The sequence below is a fragment of the Cynocephalus volans genome, chromosome 6, assembly GCF_027409185.1.
Source record: "Cynocephalus volans isolate mCynVol1 chromosome 6, mCynVol1.pri, whole genome shotgun sequence".
In the NCBI taxonomy this organism is placed as follows: domain Eukaryota; kingdom Metazoa; phylum Chordata; class Mammalia; order Dermoptera; family Cynocephalidae; genus Cynocephalus; species Cynocephalus volans.
The window spans coordinates 15,713,054-15,737,756 of NC_084465.1; the positions used below are offsets into that span (position 1 = coordinate 15,713,054).

Consider the following 24,703-nt stretch of genomic DNA (forward strand, 5'->3'; position numbering starts at 1 on the left):
AACCCAAGGAATCAGTCCCTCCCTACCTTGCCAGCTTCCTCACGGAGTGGGAAATCTCAGGCAGCGCCTCCACCTGGCTGACCAGCATGCACATCAGCTCTTCAGCTTCCTTTGTCACTGGTTATCACCCACAGAGCGTGTCTCAGCTGGGTGGTGAAGTGGAGCCTTTTGCTTCTGAGGGCACCTTTTGAAGGCTTGCTTCTGCTCTCCCACGTCGGCAGTCAGCAGGCACCACCCAGCGGCAATGGCTGCCAGCCCTCTACAAGGGGAATGAGCGTGTGAAGTGCTAGGTAGAAGTCCCTCTCCAGTGACAGCAGAAGCTAGGAGCCAGGCGGACCCACTTTTCTGTCACTCTTGAATTACCTTCTGAGAAACTCTCTGCTTTTGTTCAGAAGTTTACGAATAGCCTTCAGGGTGTTTCAGGTCTCCGAGCACCTCCCTTCCCTGCCTAAGCCAGCTTCATCACTCTGGGGAGCTTTAAGCCTGATCTCCTGCCATGCTCTGAACCATGTGCTAACCTGGAAACACTTGCTGACCTGTGATGTTGCAGCTGCCCTATCATTCCTGAAAAAGTTAGAAGAAATTCCAGGTGGCATGATTCCTCATAGGGACTAGAATCCAGGTCTGGGGTCTGTTGGTATCCATGTAAAATATGAAAAAGGCCTGTTAAAGTGGATGCTTTCAATCATCCTTTGGGAAAATATCCAGTTGTCCCCTGGCCTAGGACTCTTTCTTCAAGAAAAGTCAAATGGGAGGGCCTCTCTCCTACCAGACTAAAAAGTATCGGCCCAATAATGTTTAGAATTAGCTTTGGCTTTAGTTAAACATGAAGCATTCATATGCCTGGTGTAGATCCACTCCAATGTCATTGTCCCTGTGGGGGCCTGTTCAGCCCTCAGTGACTCATTACAATGAATCAGTTGCAAGGCATTTGCCTCTCATATCCATTGTCCATTATGGCATCCTCTCTTCCATCTGGCTAGGGGAGGGAAGCAAATTCATTGACATAGCTATAGAAATAATTTAGCATAGGAATTTGCATCTGTAACTTACCTGCTTTTGTCCCACTTTAAAATCAGGATGGGAAAGTTGCTAGTAGCACACAGGTGCAGATAATTCCAGATGACGATGTAAAGATTTGTTTATCATGTAACTAATGATATTTTAGCTAGAAGGTAAGGATTAAGTCATAGCCAAATCATTGTTTTTCATTCTGGTGGCTAGGAGGATGAATTTGCTATCTGTCTTGATACAATGAAAACCCTTCAAACACAATAAAAAGATGAAATTATTTACTTTTAAACTGAAGCCTTCAGGGAAACTTTTGTAAAGGGCAGTAATGAATTTAAACTTTAGGGTTAGGACATCAACCCCCTGAGAAGTGGCAGGGACCACAGGGACCTCAAGCACCATTTTTTCTCTTTGAAACTGCATAGTCCAGGGACTGGATTGAAATGCTTTCTCTAGTCCCAGTACAGATCCTTGGAGAGGTCAAAGTGAAGGGCGTGGATGAATAAAATTGTAAGATAATGCTCGGCTTGACAGTGAACTTGCCTAGTGTGATAACAGTTCTAAAATGGGCAAGAAGATTAATATGGGGACCAACATACCATGCGTGGGCTCTTATCTCCTTATTAGGTTCCAGGCTAGATGCCCAGCCCTCCTGTCTCTTCCCCAGTACCTTGTAGTTACACCCTGAGGTGAGAATCCTGCAGACCCACAGGCTTACCTCAGCAGGCCCAGGCCTGTCCCTTCTCATTTCAGGAAAACCCTTTTTTGATTCAGGTAGGGGGAAGGAAGGAGGTATGGCCTCCTTTTACTCCCATGTTATGGACTTTTAATACTCCATTTTTATTACTAATATACCTCTGTTCCCAGGAGCCACTGGAGCACTGAGTGTTGTGGGAAAAAGCTAACTGTGAATTAAGTTAATGTTTTTCTTATAAGAAATCGAAGTTTATTTTTATATCAGTATTACTGTGCGATGAACTGAATATGAAGATGTTGAAATGGAAGGAAATTTCAAAACTCTAATCCTAGAAGAAATGGCCAGTTTTATAATTTGGTAGTGGCTGAGACCCTATCGAAGTTTACTATTTAAGTGCTTTGGAGAGTGAATAAGGAAATTGTGCTGTGAAATCTTAACACTCTTAAGGAACACTCTTTGGGAAGGAAGGCATGCAAACACCAACCTTAAGTAAAACTCTAGTACAAAAGAGGGTAAATGTGATCGTTCTGATTATTAGGCCTCTTAGTCAATTGGAGAGAGGTAGGAGTGGGAGGTAGTCTTATAACTGGCACTTTAATTCATTTTTGGAGCTAGAATTTAGGGCAGTTGGATAAAATTGCAAATTCAGAAAAAGTAAGAATTTTCTAGTGCTATATAGAGAAATGATGGAGAAATAAAATTCTGCTTTCATCTTTTTAGAATTTATTCTAGAATTTCAGCATAGTACAGGCTTTTAGAGCTAATATGACCTAAATTCAGAAAATTTAATTACCATAGTAAGATAGGTGCAAATTACTTGTTTGCTGTAGAATGCCTATTTAGACTAATGATAAAATTACCTTGCTAAGGATAGTTGGGGAATGGGTCTAAGGTAGAGTATTATAAGTTAGCCAGATCCACAAAATGAAAAATCCACACAAAGGTAACTGAGTTAGCTGATTGCAAATATATTTAATTGACATTAGAGTGAAAACTCCTTCCTTTGGGTAAATTAAGCAAAGATAAAGTATATAAAAATGTTAAGGTGGCGATGGGAAAAAAGAGTTTGGGTCTAGCATGCCCACAAAGACCATCAGTGAAGAATGGCAGCAATTGTGTGCTTTTGAACACCTTGGCTGGGTGACTTTAGCGTAGAGTAGAGGAAAACAAATTGAACTTCCTTTATTTACCCAAAGCTTGTTGGCTAAATTTTTGTATAGGTCTTGTATAGCCTCTCCTGAAATAGTTGTAGCCTTGGGAAAACTGTTTTCCTATTTTTCTGAGTTGGGATCAGCATAGCCTCCCTGTCGCCTTAAATGTAAAACCCTATTTTGATTAATATCCCAGCATAAGAGTTACAGCAATAAGAGAAACTGAATCTATTTTTGTTTCAAGTCTTTACCTCATCTTATGTAATTAGTAAGACAGTTCATAAATTTTGCCCTGACTACTACTGCATACAGGTATGTTGTTCTCTCTGTTTTCAATGGTGATCATTTTAAAGGTCTAAAAAGCTGGGATTAATCCTAAAGCTAAGAGTAAATGTTTTTTGCATTGATTTTGTTCTGTGGTACAAATAACATCTATGTATATCATATCTGTATATATCTGAACCAAGTTGTATGCAGAGGTTGATATAACTATATTTACAGAAAACGAATTTTACAATTAAAGTTCACATTTTAACACGAACATGTGTCCTGTAATCCTACTCCTAGTCTAAGAAATGTGGTTTGTGGTAGGAAGGAATGATGGCCCAACCCATGAGCAGAGCCCGCGGGGCTGAGTGCCAACTTCACTCCCAGCGATGACGGTGGAGACTGGGGAGCTGCTCCCTGTCTTTTGCAGAGGTCAGGGTATGGACAGACATTCTGCACATAATGAAAACCAAAGTAGGGAATAACTATGCCATCCAGAAGAGCCAGGACTGTGCACTCACAATCACGCCGGAGACTTGTAGAAGAACCCTACGCAGATTAAAGTCCATTCGTTTCACAAAATCTCTTTTATCAAGGTTTAGTTTGAAACATTATGTATTGGGCGGGGGGGCGGGAGGGGGTGGGGGGGGCGAGAGGGTGTGTGTGTGTGTGTGTATTCTAAACTTTTACTTCATTTTTAAACTTTGGGGAGGTATTTTAAACCAATATAGAGTTAATTGCTGTCTTTGGTGGCCCTGGAATCAAAGGCCCTGTGTTCAAAGTCAGGTTCCTACTTTCCAAGCTACTTGATCCTATACTATTACCTACTTCCTAGGGTTTTTGTGAGAATTGATAAATCAGTTGCAAGTTTTAAGCACTGGCATTTAGTAATTATAACTGTGCAAGCAAATACATGAAATCAGCCATGGGGCAAAGGAAAAAGCTTTATAGTACACTATTTTATATAAAGTCTCTGCTATATTTTTAATAGAAATAATCTTAGCTTTTGAGTAAAATTAATCTGCCAAAAGGTTTGTACTAGACAGGAGGAAGGGGACCCAGGTTCTTCAGACAGCTCAGCATTCCAGCTTTAGATGACAAGGATCCCTCTCGCAGAGCCACACTGTTAAACCATCTTTCGCATGGGGATCCCACGGAAAGGCAGCGCAAAGAACAAAGCAACACACGATGAGGAAACCACGTCCTCACAGGAAATAGCCCAAATCAATAAAACAAAATTTGAAACAAGGCATATTTATACCTAAAAATAACATTCTTCATGTATGTAAATATCCTTCCCCAATCACATGTACCATTATGACAGGAATCACTAGACACACTGGAAGCCATTCCAGGAAGCAAGCCAGCCAGATTCTGTACTGGCCCTTCACACTGCTGAACTACAAAATGCTAAATTCTCTCAGCTCATACAGAAACTTCTCTTACACCACAGTATCTCCTCTCCCCTCTGTGGATATGTGGGGTGGGTGATCCTCATGCTGATTTTTGGACCCACTTTTTTTGTTATTGTTTTGCTAAAAGCAGAGCTTTTAACACCACTCTGAAGAATACAGTGGGGACCAACAAATAAGTAAGCCTTATTTTTTGTGATCTTCATTTCTGGGCTTTTCGTAGCTCCTATATAATCCATTAAAACATTGGTCTTCACTTCTGTGGGATGCATGGGCCTGGACTGTGTCCTCTGTCTTAAACCTGATCTGCCTGTCGCTAAGGCCTGCCAGCTCTGCTTCCACACGTCCCCCTTCACAATTTTCTCTCCTCTTCCTCGCAAAAAGAAAGGCATCATCTCACCCTGCTTGGTGGTGCCCTGCCCTCAACCTCATGTCAGTGGAAGTACTAAAAGTCAATGCTAATGACTAGCTAACAAATCCTTAGCAAATCAAGTAATTTTTAGTTCTCTGCTTTCAACATACTCAAAGAGGATCTAATCAAGTTAGTATTTGATAAATTATTAATTTTTGATGATACAGCACTGTGATGTAACTCCAAAGGAATTTTTAACCTGCATGACATTGTTGTAATTCTTTCTATTCCCATCTGCTTATGTTCTTAAATCTATAAAAAATAAAACAAGGAATATAATTGATGTTGAACACCATCTCAGCTAAATAACATTTATGTATTCTTGGATAAATGAACTAATTAGGATAAAGAACACTCTAATAAACTGTTAAATTTTAATTATCAAAAATTATAATATTGTTTACATACCAATAATTATAACATTGTTCTTTACTGAGTTAACACTTAAACCAAGAACTAAAAAAGTCTATTTCCATTTATATTTTTTGCTGATGAGAAGATGATGAGGCAATGAATTTAAAAAAGCCAAGCATAGAAATAGATTACATAAGATTCTTTGCTGAAAATGGTATGGAAATACACAGGAGGAAAAAAACAATTTAAAATTTTCTACTGCTACAGAACTAGTTCATTTATTTTTATAAATGAAGGGTGTCAAATTGCTATGGTATTTAAATTACACTGGATATGTTTAAGAGTTATGTAACAGTTTTTATTTTAAAATATCAATATTTACACAACACCAGAAAGTACATACTTTGGCAACTAATTAACTTCCCATGAAAAATGTTAAATATCAATGAAGATGTGTGAGGGATACATGAATTTTCAAAATACTTTTTGGGGAACATGAGCAGAATAGTTTGTGGACTACTGCTTTACAACACTTTCTCCAAGTAAGTTTGAAGGACCATTTAAAGAACCACCTGGAAAAGCTGGCTTTTTTTTTTTTTTTAATGCAGATTGAGTTATTAGGTTTAGGGTGGACCCACGTAAGTTAATTTTCAACATGCACCCCAGGTAGTTCTCATGCAAACCAACATTTAAGAAACACTACTTAAAAGAAAAAAAATAGCATTTTACAGCATTTTATACATGGCTGAAGAGGGAAACACCCTCACATATGTTTTGGATTAAGGACAGAACTGAAACCAGAGCTAAATAAGAACCAGCGCTCACAGAGCAGCAGCAGCCGTGAAGGAGCTCAGAAGCAGGACAAGGTAGCCAGGGAGGGCAGGTACCTCCCTGGAATTCGTAGGATGCTCAAAGAACAGAACAGGAATAAAGGAGCTCAGACAGTCTAAGGATCCTGCTGTCCATTGTGGTCGCACTTTTGGGAGACAAAATTCTAGCCCTTTTCCATCCACTGAGTGTGAGAACTTCCTTGAACCAGCCTGAGGAAAATCAATATTTAAGAGGGATCAACTGTCACACCAAAAGAAAAGCATGCGCTAATGGAAAGCTGACTGCAAAGAGGGGTACTTGCTAGGAAAATGCCCTTGGGATCCTGTGACAACACTGGTGGGACACTTGAGGCCTTCATTTCCCTTTGGTCCCACAGGTGGCCTAAAGTGTGGTCTCGGTGCCCCGTCTCCTGCTGCTGCTCACTGGGCTGTGCTCTGCAGCATCTGCTCTTTCCTCCTGGGATCACAGAAGAACTGCAGCTTCCTGGGCAGCAGCTTCACCTCCACAGGCATCGCTTCATACTCCTCACTGTCAATGCTAAAAGAGCCCCCTGTTCCCTGTGGAGGAGAGAACATGCAAACAGCTCACACGCACACCAGCGACCCACTTGAGCTGGAAGTCTGTCACCACTGCAGCACCAGAGCAGAGGAAAACATCATCATCTCTGAGGAATTATCCTGAGGTTTCCTTAAAAAATATTTCAGTGCCTACTGTGATGCGCACAGTGCTGGTTCTGGAAATCCCAATTCATGAAAGAGGATTTACTTTCTTTTTTGGCCCCCATTTCTTCCAAGAGTATTATGGGATTTGAACAAGGTTATAATTTTCAAATATTTATTAAAAGGCAGGGGTTCTACCACATCATTAAGGAATTCATAAATATAATATAGCCCTTCTTGGCTCTAATCTTTCTCAAGTGAAAAGCAAGAGAGACAGCTAGTTCTCTTATGAAAGCCGTTGTGTCCACTGGATCATTTTCATTCATCTTCTCTGAGACTTGCTTGGCTTTATCCCTAAGGTGTATCAACAGTAATTTCATTGCAAAGCTGTGAAACCCTTCCATAACTCACGCACTTAACTCAGCATTTGCTATGTTGAAACTGCGGTGCCAGTCACTGTGGGGATACCTTTTGTTTACCTGCAGTCCTGTATGAGTACCGTAGTATGATGGTCACAGTCTTCAGAGGCAATCTGATCTGTAATAACTCTTTTTTTCCTGAGGTATCACTAATTGAATAACTAACCTTACAACTCAAATTATATTTCCAACTTTTTTTCCACTTATACAGGTTATTCTTCTAAACATGGCATTTCACAATACAGAAAAATTCAGTGCTGAACTCAAAACTGCTTCCAGATTCTTTATAAAAAAATGTTAAGGTAAAATCCATTATTAACATTTGCCAGCTAGAGAATTCTCTGTGCATTATAATATGGTAAATTTTTGCATTATTTACATATGGAAAAATAAAAGCTTAGGAGACCTAAAGACCACTTTTTAGAAGAACATTGGCTTGGAAACACTGGAAATCTTCAGGAGTCCAACTCTGAATCCATGACTCAGGAGAGGATTCTGCCATCCTTTTCAGGTCTCCTTTAATATAACCCAGAGCCTGGCAAAATGGTTGGCACATAAAAGGTGCCTAAATGTTGGTCAGTTAATAGACAGGAAGGAGGGGGAAAGACCAGAAAGGAAGACAGACCAAGAAAGAACTTAAAGGCCCACTAACCCCTGCACTCACCTCAGGAAGAAGCAAGGTGCACTGGCTGGCTTGGAGACACTCGGTGCCATCAGCATGCAGCTTGGGGTCTCTCACCTTTCTACTTCTTTTGGTACAGGAAAAAAGCAAGAGTGGAAACCGGTGATGACAACTGCATTAGACTACAACCACTTACCAAGTTCTTTCCCTCTTTTTAAGGTTAAATAGATGGACAGATAGTCTGTTAAGCCCTGGGGTTCTGTGAATAATTTTTCCTACAATGACTCTTGCTTGGCACTGTGACATATTCTAGATTGAGAAGGCTTACTTGCTGTAGAGAAGTGTGCATGAAGTTAAGACAGAGGGACTTTCTCTGAATTGTTTATTTTTAAATCATTCCACATGTACCTAATTTTTAGGCAATTAATCTCAAATTTAAAAGTTAGAATGAAATTAAGGTCTTTAGGAACAGTACTACATATCTGCTATCTGGAACTTCTTGTGATTCTTTATTACTTGAAGGAGAAATATTTTTATTCTAATTTAAAGTAGGTATTTCTTTTATATATATGAACAACTAGTCTGAGAAGTTCTCTGATGATTCCCTATATTCATATTAACAGTCTAATTAGCATACTATATATTTACTTTGACTAAATGGCTCTGGAGCTAAACTACCAGACATGTACAGTCACAGACACAACACTCCATTTCATGTATATATACACTTTATAGGTAGTTATGGTAAGTAGAAAAAGAGTAAAAGCTAATCCAAGTAAATTAGTCCATTATTTGTCATTCATTGACAACAGTAATTCATTAGCACATGAAAGTGTCATCAGAGTTTTCGAAAGCAACTTCACAATGTTCTAAGATATCCAGAAGAAAGAATCATTACTTGACTTCACTTCCCGTAGGGACCAAAAGGAAACTGTATTGCTGCTGCTGCTAACACTAACATGAAAAATAATGACTTCAGCCAACTTAAGAAATATAATTGGGCTTTCTATTTTTGGGTATCAATATTGTAAAATAGATTTCAATACAGCTGGTCCCACTAACCAAACTCTCAGTTAAGACAGTGTGTGGTTTCTGGACATTCTAGAGGAGAAAGGACGGGTTTTTCCTTTCGTTGCTTTACTACAGACACAGCAAGTAAATCAAAGGGTGCAGAATCAGCTCTTCAGCATTAGAAGAATTTGTACCAAAGACGAGAACACAAAGCACTGACAACCATTCTGCTGCGGGTGCTGGTGTAGATAATGAAGTAGCCATGGAGACCAGGCTGCTACAGCAGAAATGTCTAATCCCTAAATGGGCACAAGAGGGAGCTCGGAGATAAAGCACAGAAAAATTGAGCTGAGCAGATTAGCAGTTGGCACGCCAACTCCTCAGTTGCTTTGAAGACTGGTGGAGGGTTTAAAGTATTCTTAACCAATAAAATTTGGCAGAGGATAGGGCGTAACAAATCAGATAGGACTTGGCAGGGTATTCTGTACTGGAAAAGCGGGGAAAGCCTGAGAAATATCTGTTCATTTTTCATTAATGTCCTGGGAACGGAAGGACAAGAGGATCTGACATGAATGGTAACGTGTACTGTGCAGTGCTTCACAATTTAAAAAGACTTTTCACATACATTCTGTCACTGGAGACTGAAAAAGAGTCTTGAGATTGGTAGAGATGATTATATTATTCCATTTTATAGATGGGGGGTAGGGATTAAGAAAAGTTAAATGACTGGAGTCATGAGACTAGTAAATGGGAGAATCGAGATTTGTATTGAGCTTTTTCACCCTGAAAACAAAGTTCTTGACACTATGCCATGCCACACTGAATTCTTTACTTTCAATTGAAAGGCAAAGACTGCTCTTACATTCTCATCTTCCCAAAATGAACGGGTGGTCAGAATAGGAGAGGGGCATTATATGTATCAGGCCATAGGAAAAAAAGAAAGTCAAAATTCCCAAACAAGACTAGGCCTTCGTGGGTTTCTATCTTAGACTTCATGGGGCACTCAGAACAGTAAAGTCTGAGAATACAAACTAAGTTTCATTTTCTACAAACCCCAGTCCACTTACCCTACAGTTATGAAGTCTCCTTTGCTGACAGTGTCAGGTTCAATGCAGATGTTCATAAAGTCTTCTTTGGTCTAAAAAGGTTAAGAACACTAACATCAATACTCTTAAAATTGTGGCTAATGCAGCCTTAGGGGTTCATACTTTGAAGCTGTGCATAATGTAAGGGAGTTTACTTCTAGTGACTTAATCCTAAATATATTTTCAGGCTTATTTTTCATTATGACCTTTATTGAGGTATAATTTATATAAAATTCATCTCTATTGCTTTGTTTTTTCCACATATAAAAAACAGAAACTCAGGGTGGGAGGTTTTTAAAGTTCTGTTACTCGCTAATAATCATAGCTGTTATAGTCTCTACGATTCCTTCCTTCCTTCCTTGCAGGCCAAACTTTCTGCCCGTCTATCCCAGCAATTCTTAGTCCTCTCTGTATATCAGCATCACACCAGACCATGGTATCAGCCACTTGGTATAGAGCCCAGATGTCTGTGTCTTTTTTTAATACTCTACATACAAATTTGGCATCAAACCAGAGTTGAAAAACTGCAATCCATTGATTCCATGATAATGTTTTAAAAACTCCATTTCCAACCACAGAAAGCACTGGAAGATTTGAGCTACAAGGAAGTGGTTATGAAAAAAGATCTGGTTCTTATGCCATGCCCCACAATTTGCTACCAGTCAGTGGCCAGCAATATAAACCTAGCCCTCTGTAAATCAATCCCAACACGTCTGTGTCAGCTTCAAGTAGAGGTTTTGTTTCTTTTGGGTAGGTTCGAAATCTGTATCCTCAGGATAACCCACAGGCCTCTGAGAGCCTAAAGCCTTTGCCTGAGATTAAAGGGTACCACCCAAAGCACAACTGTATCTCTCAACTAGGAATTACAAAACATAAGACTTTGTTCAAAGTTCACCTTTTATTCAACTACTTATTGAGTGCCAACCATGTGCCATGAACTCTTCAAAGTGCTTGGAATACACCAATGAACAAAAGAAACATAAATTTCTGCCTACAAAGAACTTACATTCCACTGTGGGGTATGTTTGGTTTCTTTTAAACCATAGTAAAATGGTAAATTATATAGCATACTAGAAGATAAGTATACTAGAAGTACATTAGAGTTTATGAGAAATGAGATCAAAGAAATAGAGCAAGGAACATGAGGTGGCATCGATGACAGTGCCTACATTTTTAAAGAGGGGTTCAGTTGAGAAGGTAACCTCTGAGCAGAGACCTGAAGAAGATGAGGGCATTAGCAAAGTGGATAACAGGGGCAGCGGTCCTCAAACTTTAGCAAGTACCAAAGGGCTTGTTAACACTCAGACTCTTTTTTATTTATCAATTAAAAAATAATTTTAAAAAACAAACTAACTCAGAGTCTGGCCCTACTCTTAGTTTCTGGTTCAGTAGATCTGGGATGAGGCCCAAGAACTTTCATTTCAAACAAGTTCCAGGTGGTGTTGATGCTGCTGATCTAAGGATTACACTTTGAGAACCACTGGTGAGGAACCAGCCAACCACAAAAAGGGAACTGCCGGGGTGTGGCCTTAAGGTGGGAGCATGCCTGACGTGCAAGGAACAGCAGAGGAGCCATGCAGCTGGAGCAGAGTGAGTGACAAGGACAATGGGAGGAGATGAAGACACAGAGGGGAGAAGGGAGCTAGCTCAGTAGGGCTTGGTGGATCATCATAAGGAATTTGGCTTTTAGGCTAAGTGAAATGGAGAGCCACTGGAGGGTTCTATGGAGGGAAATATGCTCAGACTTCACTTTAATAGGATCACTCTGGCTGCTGTGTTGAGAATGAGACAGGAGTAGTATTAGAGAGGGACAATGAGCCAGGAAATAACAGAAAAATGAGTCGGAATGGTCCAGGGATCAGGAGACACCAGGAATGGTGGTACGGTCTGATGATAGGATGGTGGAAGCTAGGGGAGAGTGCTAGAGGGAAGAAAAAAGAATGGTTTAAAGCAGTGAAGAGGGGTGAGGAGGACAACTACCTAATCACCAGGCCTAGTGTGCAGGAGGAGGAAGGAGAAAGGAAACAGCCACCACTTAAAAGTGTTGCTGGGAAAGCAGAGCCTCAGGGGAGAGCCACGTCTCAAACGTTTTCTGTAAAGGGGCAGAGAAAACACTTTAGGCTTCCTGGCGAGAAGGTCCCTATCACGGCTGATCAACTCTACCACGGTGGCGTGAAAGCAGCCAGAGATGACATTTAAATAAACCAGTGGGCCTGTATTCCAATAAAATTTTACTTATGGACACTGAAATTTGGATTTCATTTCATTACATGTAATAATTTTGTTAAATAATACTCTTCTTTTGATCTTTTGCAACTATTTAAAAACGTAGCCAACATTCTTAGCTTGAAGGCTGCACAGATACAGGCAGCAGAACAGCTGGGCCTTTGGGCTGTCCTTTGCTGTCCCTGTTCTTAAGCTTTGTTCTGGAGGCACAATTAAGTTACTTGGAAACAAATTCTTCAGAGGTTAGGTTTAAGCTTTGTTAGGAGGGAACAGAGCAGCCTTTGGTCTGGGACTAATTCTGCCCCTCTACTAAGGCAATACCTTTCTGAGGACATGACCCAAGGCCCCATTCCGACAAGGATTTTCCACTCTGGCTGGTGGGATCATGGACTGTTCCTGTCCCTGCAATAAGACTGAATCTCCTGGGACCGTGCCTCTTCTTTGCCCATAGTTCTTTCTCCACCTCAGGTGGTTCCTCACATGCTTACACCAGTAAGTACTCAGCTGAAGACTCCAGATGAGACCTCTGCAGGTCTCCGGCACAGCTCTCTTTTCGCCATGTGGCTTTCTGGTACTGTGCCCTGAAATTCTATCTGCCTTGATTTCCCAACATGCTGAAAGATTCCCTCAACAGAGTGAGACCACTGGGCTCCGTTTGGGCTCCCTGTCCCCATGCCATGGCCTCTGTCCAGCAACAAGCTGGGGCAAGCATCGGGCCCACCTTGTTTGATTACTTTCCCTCTGTGATCACTGTACTACGCTGCTTGTTTCATATATGTGTCTGTCAACAGTTTCATAAATTTTGTTCATTTTTAAGGTGTTTAAGGTACAAAGGTAAAGTAGTTGCTTGCTCCATCTTGGCCAAAATTCTCATATTAATATTCAAAAAATCAATTTATTTTATTCCACTGACAGATTAAATGAGAAAATTCAATAGATACTGGAAAGGTACTCAATAAAATTTAAAAAGATATTTAAGATAAAAGATAAAAACTCTTAGTAAACTGGAAATAAAGAAAATTTCCTTAATCTGACAAAGGATATTTATGAAAAAGAAAAAAAAAACATATTGAATTCAAGAATGAAGCAATGAAGCCATTCTCTCTAAATCAGGAATCTATTCACCACCATACTGAAGTCCTAGCCAGTGTGGTAAGGTGAAATAAGAGATGTACAAGAAATACAAGAGATTGTAAGGATAAGTATTTGAGAGGGGAAAACAAAACATGTAGTATTTGTAGTTTATATGGCTGAATCTATAGAAAATTTTTTAAAATCCATAGAATCTAATTAGATTTCTGATAAAATTAATAAGAACTTAATTAGGTTGCTGATTCAGCATCAACATAAAAATCAATTATTTGTCAATGTACTAAATCAGATGGTTAGAAAATGAAATTGCAAGAGATACTACTTACAATAGTATTGAAAATTAAGATAACCAAGAATACATCCAACAAAAGATATATTATTATCGAGAAAACTATAAAACTTCATTGAAAGACACTGAGGACCTAAATAAATGAAGAGCTATACCACATTCATATACTAGAAGTGTCAATACTGTAGAAATGTCATTTCTCCTCAAATTGATCTATGGGTACAATGTAATCCAGATCAATATAATAACCTTTTTATGTGGAATTTAATAAACATTCTAAAATATTTATAGAAGTCAAAAGAACCAAGAATAGCCATGAGACTCTTTAAGAAGAGGAGAAACATAGAGGAACTTATTATGAAACTATAATAATTAAGAGAGGCATAGTACAGGCAATAGAACAATAGAATAGAGAGACTAGAAACACGTATATAGAAACTTGATGTACGGCAGTTTACTGACGATCAGTGGGGAGAAATGGACATTTAAATAAATGGTGCTTGGACAACTTAGCTTTCTATTTGGAAAAAACATAAAATTGGAGCCTTAAGTCCATCATTCACAAAACTCAATTATAGATGATAGTATTTCCTTTTTAAACAAAAATGGAATCATTTGATGAAATCACTTTAACCTGTTTTTTAATTTAACAATATATGATGAACATCTTTTCATGTCAATAAATATATAGAGAATATATATATAAAATAATATATTATTTTAAATAGACATCAAAATTTAATCAGTTTGATTAGTTTGTTTTATATGCTCATATTTTACTATTATACAGTGAACATATTCATACAAGAGATCATAATTTTCACACATTCCACTCCTAGAGCTTCTTTCATACTCTGAATGTACTTCTTTTAAAAAATGAACATATTCATTACTATAGGCCGCTTCATTGTCTTTGAATATTTTATTTTTTCAATGGGAGTGGAAAAAAGAAAAAAATATGAATGTGCTGCTACTAGGGATAAGAAGGACAGTATCACATACTTTTATAATTGGCACAAAGATAAAAAGCACTTGACATTCTGAATGTGGCTAATCTCGAGCCGCAATCACAAACTCACTGAACTCAATTCATTGGTATTCAATCATCAGAGAAAGAACAATGGTAAAGAATATGAACAAAGTACTAGAAATATATATCAAAGATTGGGTATAAAGGAAAAGTACAATTAGAAATTTTATCTTTCTTGTTTAAATTCCTCTGGAACAGAATCTATTTTTTTAACCTTCATACACTCACTTTCACCAATGTTTTCAGAATTCCATTACGTAGGAAAGTAAGGATTACTTACATTATATACTCATTTGTAGAATAAATTTCTATAGAATAAATTCCTGGAAATACACTTAATCAGGCGAAGGGTCTGCATATTTTAGACACTTCACATATACTACCAAACTGTCATTGAAAAAGGGTGTTCCAATTTATATTCCTATCAGAAATACATAAGACTGCACTATCAAGCTTTTCAATCTATGAGTTCAATAGTTACTATTTTAATTTGCATTTCTTTGACGCTGAGCATTTTTTCTGTTTCCCTACCTATAAAATGCAGATAAAAGTTGTATCTACCTGTTAGTGTAGTTGTGAGGATTATGTAAGTTAATATTATGTAAAATTCATAGGACAGTGCCTAGCATGTAGTAAATACTATTTTTTGTGAACTTTTCATCCTTACCTTTTGCCCATCTTGTATCAGTCCTTTGGCCATTTCTTATTGATTTATCCTAAGACTTTGTTAGAAGGAAAGCTATTAACTCCTTATCTAGCACATCCTAATATTTCACTAAGAAGTTTGCTGATATTGTCTTTGTTCATAAGTAGACAAATGCATTAATATGATTTTTTGCCTTAGGTGTCATGCTTGGAAAGGCCTTGTCCTCCCCAAGTTTATACAGGTTAAATATCCCTTATCCAAAATGCTTGGGACCAGAAGTGTTTGGATTTTGGATTTTTTTCATATTGTGGAATATTTGCATTATACTTACCAGTTCAGCATCCCTAATCTGAAAATTCAAAATTTTAAATTTTGAAATTTCACCATTTAAAATTTCCTTTGAACATCAAGTCAAAGCTCAAAAAGTTTCAGATTTTGCAGCATTTCAGATTTTGGATTTTTTAATTGGGTATGCTCAACCTGTACTGATAATTACTTAGATTTTGCTTTGGAAATTTAATGGTTTTATTTTTTTACATTTAGTTCTTTAATCCAAATGGAATTTTTTTAGAATTTGAAGGAGCTGTTTTGCAAATGTTTTGCAATGGACATGTATTACTTTTATAATTACAAAACAATTCAATACTCTGAATATTAATATTGGAATCAAACTTCTCACTACATTCCAATTCCATCTGCCTATTTTCAGATTGGCCAAGACAACTGTGAACAGACTACTTTGATTTGCATAGAGGATGAATATAGTAATTAGTCCACAGTTAAGAATGACTTTTCTACTGGCATTCTCATTAATATAAATTACTAAAGTTTTCTCTATACCGAGGTCAGTAAACTTTTTCTGTAAATGGCCAGACAGTAAACATTTTAGGCTTTTGGACCATATAGTCTCTGTTGCAACTACTCATCTCTACCATTGTAGCATAAGAACAGCCAAAGAAAATATGTATATAAATGAATATGGCTTGTTCCAGTAAAACTTTCTTTATGGATACTGAAACTTGAATTTCATATTCTTTTCATGTGCCACAAAATATTATTATTCTTTGATTTTCTTTCCACCATTTAAAATTAGAAAATTAATTCTTAGCTTATGGGCTATACAAAAACAGGTGGCAGGCCAGTTTGCTAGCCCCTGCGTGATTTCAACTTTTTTTTAGCACACTATCTACAGCAGGACTATCCAACAGAACTTTCAGCACTGATGAAAAGGTTCTATATCTGTGCTTTCCAATAAGGTAGCTATTACCCACATATGGCTATTGAGCACTTGAAATGTAGCCAGTGAGACAGAGAAACTGAGTTTTAAAGTTTTAATTCTAATTAATTTAAATTTAAATAGCCACTTGTGGCTAATGTCTACCATATTGTACAGTGCATGTCTAAAGAGTGAACTAAAATAAAATCACATATAAATATAGATATAGATGTGTGTGTGTTTATTTTTCTCCTGAGGATCTAAATCTGCATAATATAGTCACAAAAATAATGGATATTTACTCACACAAAAATTCCACAATTTTTTATTCCAGCAACAAATGGGAGTAGCTAACTTTCATTTCTAAAGGCTTTTGCCCTAAGTTCACTAAAGGCCCGATAAGCAATGACCAGAACACTTGATCAGAGCCCCCTTAAGCTTTCACGCCACTACTGCACTCAGCTACTGCTTCATTGCTATTATCCTTAAAGGTGCACCACATCCTCTTTTTCCTGATCCTTTCCTCTGTATCCCCACAGGGTAGAAATAAAAATACTGAATTGGTGGAAGAGCATGTAGTCTTTTGTCACTCTTCCCACATATCAATGCTTTTCTAATAAAAAAGCACACTTACCATCAGGTCAAGCTGACTGTTCCGTGTTGTGATGGACAGTTCAATGGTGGACAGCTGTATGTCTTTCCAGACCTCTGGGCTCAACTTTTGGGAGGGGGCTGTGGGAACCCATTAGATACAGGTCAACTTCTTCCATTAACGTTTCAAAACCCCATCACCACTGACGAACTGCCAGCTGCTCAGCTCAGCTTCCCAAACCCTTCTGCTGACTATGCACCTTAGTTTTATTTATTTCATACTATTTATACACAGGGGTAAAGAGCCAGGCTCAAGATGGAATCTCTATTGTGCCTGCAACATCCCTACCAAAAGCAGCCAAATAACATAAACACCAATGACAAAAAGAAAGTGCACAGAGACTGCTGCACCCATTCAGGGGACATCGTTTTGGCCCTGCTCTGGTGAATTCATACAGAAGGCTGGATTCAATGACCTTTGAAAGACTTCTCCTGCTCCAGTTAGTCTCTAAAACTGCTTTGGTGGTCTGTTTTAGGGTTTTCTTAATCTTCAGTCCCCACGTTGCTCACCGTCCTGCGGTTGTGCCCAGTATGACGCAAGCCTTCGCAGTATTCTCCTGTACAAAGAAGGCCGGGGAGGGGTCTCATCTGGTTCACTGGGAGGTTTCTCTGTAGGTCCCGTGTATGAAATCGAGGCTTGATGAGTCTGGGGCCACTCCTATTAATGTGGAAATAAAAACTTTTGTCATACACACACATTCCAAACTCTGGGAGTTTCTCTCTGCAAAGGTTAGTATAATACCTACATCTGCTAGAAAGCTAACTAATTATCTGTCACTGGACAGAATTCTTGCTAATTTGGAGCATGGAATCTTCAAGCTTCCCTTGCCCATTAAAGCTCTATCTTGAAAACCATGAACTTGGCGACTGCCGCCTCGATTGCTCTCCCTAACACAGAGCAGAGGTGATCAGAGTGTACTAACCACCACTGCCTACACTTGTCTAAGAAAAAGCCACTATGCATGACCATAATAAATTTATCTTTGGTTTACAGATGGTGACAGAAAAATGAAATTGATCAATTGTATCAAATACTTACTTCACTTCTGGAATCATATTCCAGAGGTCAGAATGGTGTAGCCTAGCCTCCCAATCTAGCCCTAGGCTTCTCATTTTTGTTTCAAAGCCTATCATTCTCATACTCTAGACAAACTCTTGTGTCTTTTACTGCCTGGCACCTCAAGTCCACTGTCATCCTGGATCAATCAGTGTCCACAGGAATAATTAAAATACCTTAGCCTCTCAGCCTTTGACATCACCTCTAATGCACCACAGCCACCATTTATATGGCCACATCCTGGCCCTTACTGTTACCCAGAACTCTTCCAACTTGAAAATTTAAAACCCTGACATTCTACTCTCTAATCACATTCCATATTGCTCAGGTTGATTCTTTTCTGCTTGACATAATTCTTAGGGTAAACTACTCCCTTTCCTCAAGTTTCCATGGGGTGAATTACAAAATAGTAACAATTCTGGCTTCTCTCATGCCACTGCTTACTCCTCCCCACGTGCAGAAGGACCAGTGCATAAACCCAGCCCCTTCCTTTCTCCCCCTCTGACAGTGGCTGTCCTCGAGACTCACCCATTCACTGCAGCTTCATGCAGTAAGCTTACTGTGGTAGGCTCTGACTTGAAAGGGCTGTTTTAAGTGGATGAATTCAATTTGGAGTACTAGGAATCCAGATTGTGACATATCTAAGCTGTGTCCTTCACTCTTGCTGACATTTATAAAGCTGCCATTTTGATCTCCACTTGCCTAGTTCCTGCATTTGTTTTCATAACTTGGTTCAAACTCAGAAGAGGAAGACAGGGATTTATTTGGGCCTCTGAAGATCCTAACCACTCCAAGTTTTCAATCACATTGAGGATTCCAGTCCCTGACCACTTCATTTTCCCTCATTACCAAATTATTAGTCCATTACTTTAATTTGCTTTCTTTTTCCATTTACTCTTGGCCTTCCTATGTCTTTTATCTTCCATAACACATGCCCTAAAAAGCCCCAATTCTAGATCAATATTGTCACTAAGTTGCTGTACTCCTACATCATGGCTCAGTATTATTAGAGGGAAAAAATATTCCTGCTGAATACTGACACAGAGAAAAACAATCCCCCAAAGGAGTATATTAGTGTCATTACAAATTCTTGGTCTCAGGTCCTCAATGCCACTTGACAATCCTTCTAAGCATCCTTACTTTCATCTTTCTTCAAAATCCCCCATGCCACCCCCACCCCACACCCACTCATCTCGTTTTGGACAGACCACTTCGCTTCCTACAGAATTCAATGAGAACATCGGGGACATCAGCGAGAATTCCTTAACATTCCTTAACATACTATAATATTGTTTTCATCTGGACCTATCCTTCACTGCTCTCCTATATCAATGAAAATGGTGTCCCTTCCCCTGTCCAAAGATAATCCAGTACTCTGGATTGCATATCCTTCTACATGCTCATATACTTTTTTCTCTTCACCTCTTCGCATTCTTCTTTCCTTTTGCTTCAGCGTATAAAGACATGGATATTTCTCTAACTAAAAAATAACTCTCCATTGACCCCATATTTCCCTCCAGCTTTTGCCTTTTCTGTCTCCTTCTCTTCAGAGTCAAGTTTCTTGAAGGAGTGCCCTATCCTCACTGTCCTCACTTCTCTGCCTCCCACTTGTTCCTAACTTTCCTCAATACGCCTTCAGCAGCTCCACTTCAGAGGTTACCAAACCTTTGGAGGATACTTTCCTGCCTTTATTAAGACTCTTTGCTGTTGCTTCTTGAATTTCTCTCTTCCGCTGGCTTCCATGTCAGAACTCTGTCCTAGTTTTCTCTTAGCACTTCTCAGTCATCTTTTCTGGTTCTTTAAATGTTTCTATTCCTCAGGGCCAATCTGTTCTCAATGGTAACTTCACCAATGCCATTGTTTCAATGCCACTCATACACTTATGACATCTAAACCTGTTCCTTTGGCCCAGATCTCTCTCCTGAATTCCAGACCTAAATCACAATTGTATCTCCACTTGTACCACAGGTATGCTAAACTGAACACACACCAAAGTAAAACTGTGATCTTTCTTCACAAACTTGATATTACTATAACGTTATTAACATTAAAGGAAAACTCCAGTTACCAAACTTTAGTCCCTCAAACCAGAAATCTGGCAATCCTATACTCTTTCAACTACTGAGGGTTCTACCTCAACATCTCTTGAATCCATCCTCTGTTGTCAATGCTCACTGTTATCACCTTAGTCTATAACTCATCACTTCTCACCTGGATCACTTTAACAGTCTTCTATCTGATGTCTTTGACTTTAGCTACCCACAACCAATCTCTTGTCCACACTGCTGCCAAACAATTTTTCTAAAATGAAAATCTGTTTATGCCTTAAGACTCAATATCTCCCTAGTGCTTTAAGGATAAAAGTCAAATCACACATCAAAATCTGCCCTAACCTGCTCCTACCTAACCCTCTAGCTTCCTTTCCTGCCATTCTATGGCATTAACCATAATTAATGATTGTTATACCACTGTGACTTCACACATCCTGTTTCTCCATCCAAATGCCCTTTATCTAGTCCTATATATATTTCACCATTTAGTATAAGTGTCATTTTCCCTCTGTTTCTTTCTAAATGCACTCACTACTTCACCAATGAAATTATTCCCTTGAGTAATATTTTACTAATCCAGTTTGCCTTAGGTGTAGAAAAGCCTTGCCCTTCCAAGTTCATTTTAAAAATCATGTAGATTTGCCTCTAGTATTTTAGTGATTTTAGATTTTTACATTTAATTTCTTAATCCAACTGAAATTTTTTAAGAAGGTAAAGGGAGCTGTGTTTTCCAAATGTTTTGAAATGAACATGTATTACTTTTATAATTAGAAAAACTCTCAATAACTCTGAGTATTAACATTGGAACCAAACTTCTTTCTACATTTAAAGTCCATCTGCCAATTTTTAGATTGGCCAGCCAAATTGTAAATATACTACTTTGATTTGCATAAAAGCTAAAAATTGTACACAGTCCAGAGTTACGGATGACTTTTCTATTAGCATTTTCATTGAGAAATTGTTAAGCTTTACTCTATGCCAACATTTTATAATGTATAGTATAGAGCAGCACTGCCCAATACAACTTTCTCTGATGATGGAAATGTTCGATGTGTGTGCTGTCCAATATAATAACTTCTACCCATATTTGGCTAGTATAGTTTGAAATCTACTGATATTATACACAAGCCTGTACAATTAGATATATTCAGATACAAGTCTTCATTTCCAAGTACTAATATAGGTACACATACAAATAATAAGATATAAGTAATTCTGTTCAAGGGTTATCTGGCGAGAGTGAGTAAATTAATAGCAAAGGGAAGTGGAATGTTAAAGAGAAATTAAATATGGGTTTGGTAATGGAGGGTTAATTGCTCACCAAAACAGGAATGCTTTCTGTATTTGTATATAATCAAATATGCCCCATTTTAGTGTTGGAGCATGTCACATGCATCTGCAGCAAGGAATTAAAAAAATATCCCAAATACGTACATCAGAGAGAAACAACAAAAAAACATAGAGCAAGATTTTATACTGTAAATTGCATTTACCTTAAGAGTGCTGAAAAAGTGGGCTGCTTTGATTTTTAGAGGCCCAAGATACCAGTACCTAAGAAAGACCAAGATAAAAACCTGATTAAAATATTAAAAGAACTATTAATGTGATAGATACCATTCAAGACAAACAATATTGGAATTACACCTCTCCTATGAGTGGCTGCTCTGGAGGCTTGGGAATTGTGGCTTAGCACAAAGAATATTATAGTAAATTTTTAATCGCATTTCAATACCATGTCAAACAGTATGTAATTAGTTATGCCGTAGAAAAGTTTTTTGGTTTTTGGGGTTTTTTTTTTTTTTTTTGCAATTTACAAGGGATATATGACCAGGGTCTCCGTAAGTCCCTAAATTCACGAGTATCACTATAACACTTACTTTCAGCCATAGAACAGTTGAGGATACATTCAAAAGAGCAATGAGCAGAGGATGATAAATCCACATTGAGATGCAGATGCTGCATGATGTGTTATTCACGAGCTAATGACTGCACCCACGTCCTCACACACACATGCACTTAAAAATTGTAAGTAATCATAATTTCACATTACTTATGTTATGCAGCTTTAAGATGGCAAAAGTTAAATCTGGGAATGAAAAGGATCTACTGCATATTGCTAAATGCATAAAAGGTACTGAAGAGAGGAAGATGCCTAGTTAGAATTAGAAAGTGTCATAAGGTAGATTCCTTCCTTGAAACTACTGTTACCAACCACCCCATCTTAACTGCTCCCTATTGATTCTGATTAATGTGCATTTATTTAGCACCTATTATGTATATGGAGAAAACAGAAGAAATACAGATATGAAATTCCCACATTGGGAGCTTATGATTTGAGAAAATAAGGCCCAAAAAAGTAACAGAAATCAATAAATGACTATCTATGGCACAGTATAAAACAATCACTATTTATTGGAAAGGAGAGTCAAGAAGGGACAAAAACTCAGCAAGGGTCTAAAATCATTGGAGCAGCCATGCTTATAAAATGAATAGCACAAGAAAAAAGGGTAGAGAACTTAGAAAGATGGGTTGGATTTAGATACATGAAAGAGGGAAGGAAATCATTCTAGGAAGAGGAGCAAAGGTATGGGAAACAGCGAGAATAACAGCCAGAAAAAAGGGAAAAACTTAAAAGTAACGATGCATAATTACATAATTACGGGTGATGATAGATAAAGTTGGCCCTGGAAAACCAGAATGAGGAGTTTCTACGTAATGGGCAATGAGAAACCATTCTAGATTATTATTCAGGTTAATAATATAATGCTACCAACAAGGGCCTTGAGCATATGACGTGTGTGTGTGTGTGTGTGTGTGTGTGTGTGTGTGTGTGTGTGTGTGTGTGTGTGTGTGTGTGTGTGTGTGTGTGTGTATGTGTGTGTGTATGTGTGTGTGTGTGTGTTTTAAGCTTACTTTATAGTTTGCTTCTTTCCCCAGTTAGCTAAGTAGAAATACATCCTGGCAGTTAGTTTATTTCTAAATTGTCAGTAGTTCTTTTCATCCCTCCCAATAGCAAATTTTGACACTCTGCTTGCAATCTTCCCATGGCCAGCTAGGAAATGATTTGTCATATCCAAACTTAACAAAAGGAACAACTAGTAGACAGCCCTAAACAAGGTGTTATATAACAACAACCAAAAGTTTACAATTCACTATTAAGAAACCAATCAAAATATGGAGTAAATATGTCAGATATTCCTAAAAGGGCTGATCTGTGCTTGTGCGTGGTTGTTGACCAACACATTTTGAAAAGCAATTTGTTTTCACCAGACTTTTTCAGGGAAAGCTAAGTGATTCCACTTGGTGAGCTGCTGGAATCTGAGCTTATGAGTCAAACACAAGGTGATTTATGGAATCGACATAATCATGGCATACTTGCAAATAAAAAGATGTGAAATATTCAAGCATGCAGTTGTGATATAAGGCGGTAATATCTCTCTTCTGACATTCCACTGTCAGGAACCTCATTAGCAGGAATAATAAAGTGAAAGAAGCGTGAGACATTTCTGTACAGAAAGTGTGGCAGGCTGGCCTATCAGGTGAGAGAGGGGCTTCCTGATGAAAGCTGTGTGTAAGATCACTCATAACTCATTTAAACTACACCAAAACTGTAAGCCCTCGGTTTTAAGAAAAGGTAAAGAAAAAACACCAGCCACCAGGCACGAAGTGAACCTCACACAGGGTCTCCTTCAGTCCTACCTCAGGAAGCTCTCGGCTACACTACCTCTCCCCATCAAATGAAACATGACACACTCTCTCTCCAAGCCAAGAATTTCTCACAATGGATTCTCCAAAAATAAATTCATTCCCATGAAAAGCTAGTGGCGGCCCTCTAATCACCTCCTCAACAGCCCTGTTTCTTCCACCTCATAACACAGCCAGGTATCCGCCTTGCTCCCTTCTCTAGGAGAGGTGGCCTGCTGTCTCTCAATCTGCTGGGGCTTCAAAATCACACGTCTCAGGAAAAGTCTTCCTAGCAGGACCATAACAGCACTGAGAGGCTGCGGCACAGGCAGTACTGCAGGATGGCAGGAATCCAGTGCTCCCTGCAGTCTAGCTTGAGCCTTAGCCACATTCAAATACTGTGGCTAAAAATAGAGATGCACCCTTCTCCTCTCCAGCTACCACCAAGCTAGTGTTGAGGAAACTGGAACTTTCCTAACCTTTCTGTACACAGGACATAAACCTCTACCTGTTTCTACTTCCATTATTCAGACACAATTCAACTTCCAGGCACACCAAATTTATTCCCAGAAGATCACTGTATATTAAAACCTCAAAGGAGGGACAGAATAATATTTTTTAAAAGCCATCACACACGAGTACAGCAATCCTTTACTTGCTAACTTTGGCGCCAGCATCTCTGAAGGATCCCCATCGAAGGCCAGTCATTGCAAACACAGGTTGTTCCTTTTCACCCTGGAAGTTAAATACACTTAATTTAAATTCATGATTATAATAACTTGGGACTCTCTACATGTAAGTACCCAGCAAATATTCGTGGCCTACTTTCC

The 24,703-nt window shown here is 38.6% G+C and overlaps 1 protein-coding gene across 6 annotated transcripts in view; it reads right to left on the reverse strand.

Annotated features, from left to right (window-relative positions):
- Window positions 1–5,640: 5,640 nt before the first annotated feature.
- AGK (acylglycerol kinase) overlaps window positions 5,641–24,703 on the reverse strand; it is a 109,929-nt gene continuing 90,866 nt past the window's right edge. For 4 of the 6 annotated variants that reach the window (XM_063099914.1, XM_063099912.1, XM_063099911.1 and 1 more), the window contains 7 exons: window positions 24,529–24,608; window positions 21,683–21,740; window positions 17,592–17,739; window positions 17,065–17,162; window positions 9,914–9,984; window positions 7,878–7,962; window positions 5,641–6,692 (listed from right to left, as the gene is read on the reverse strand). In XM_063099914.1, the coding sequence (XP_062955984.1) occupies window positions 6,555–6,692; window positions 7,878–7,962; window positions 9,914–9,984; window positions 17,065–17,162; window positions 17,592–17,739; window positions 21,683–21,740; window positions 24,529–24,608 (678 nt within the window). In that variant the 3' untranslated portion in view covers window positions 5,641–6,554. The remainder of the gene's footprint in view (window positions 6,693–7,877; window positions 7,963–9,913; window positions 9,985–17,064; window positions 17,163–17,591; window positions 17,740–21,682; window positions 21,741–24,528; window positions 24,609–24,703) is intronic. The other 2 variants (XM_063099913.1, XM_063099915.1) reach the window with 2 other exon arrangements.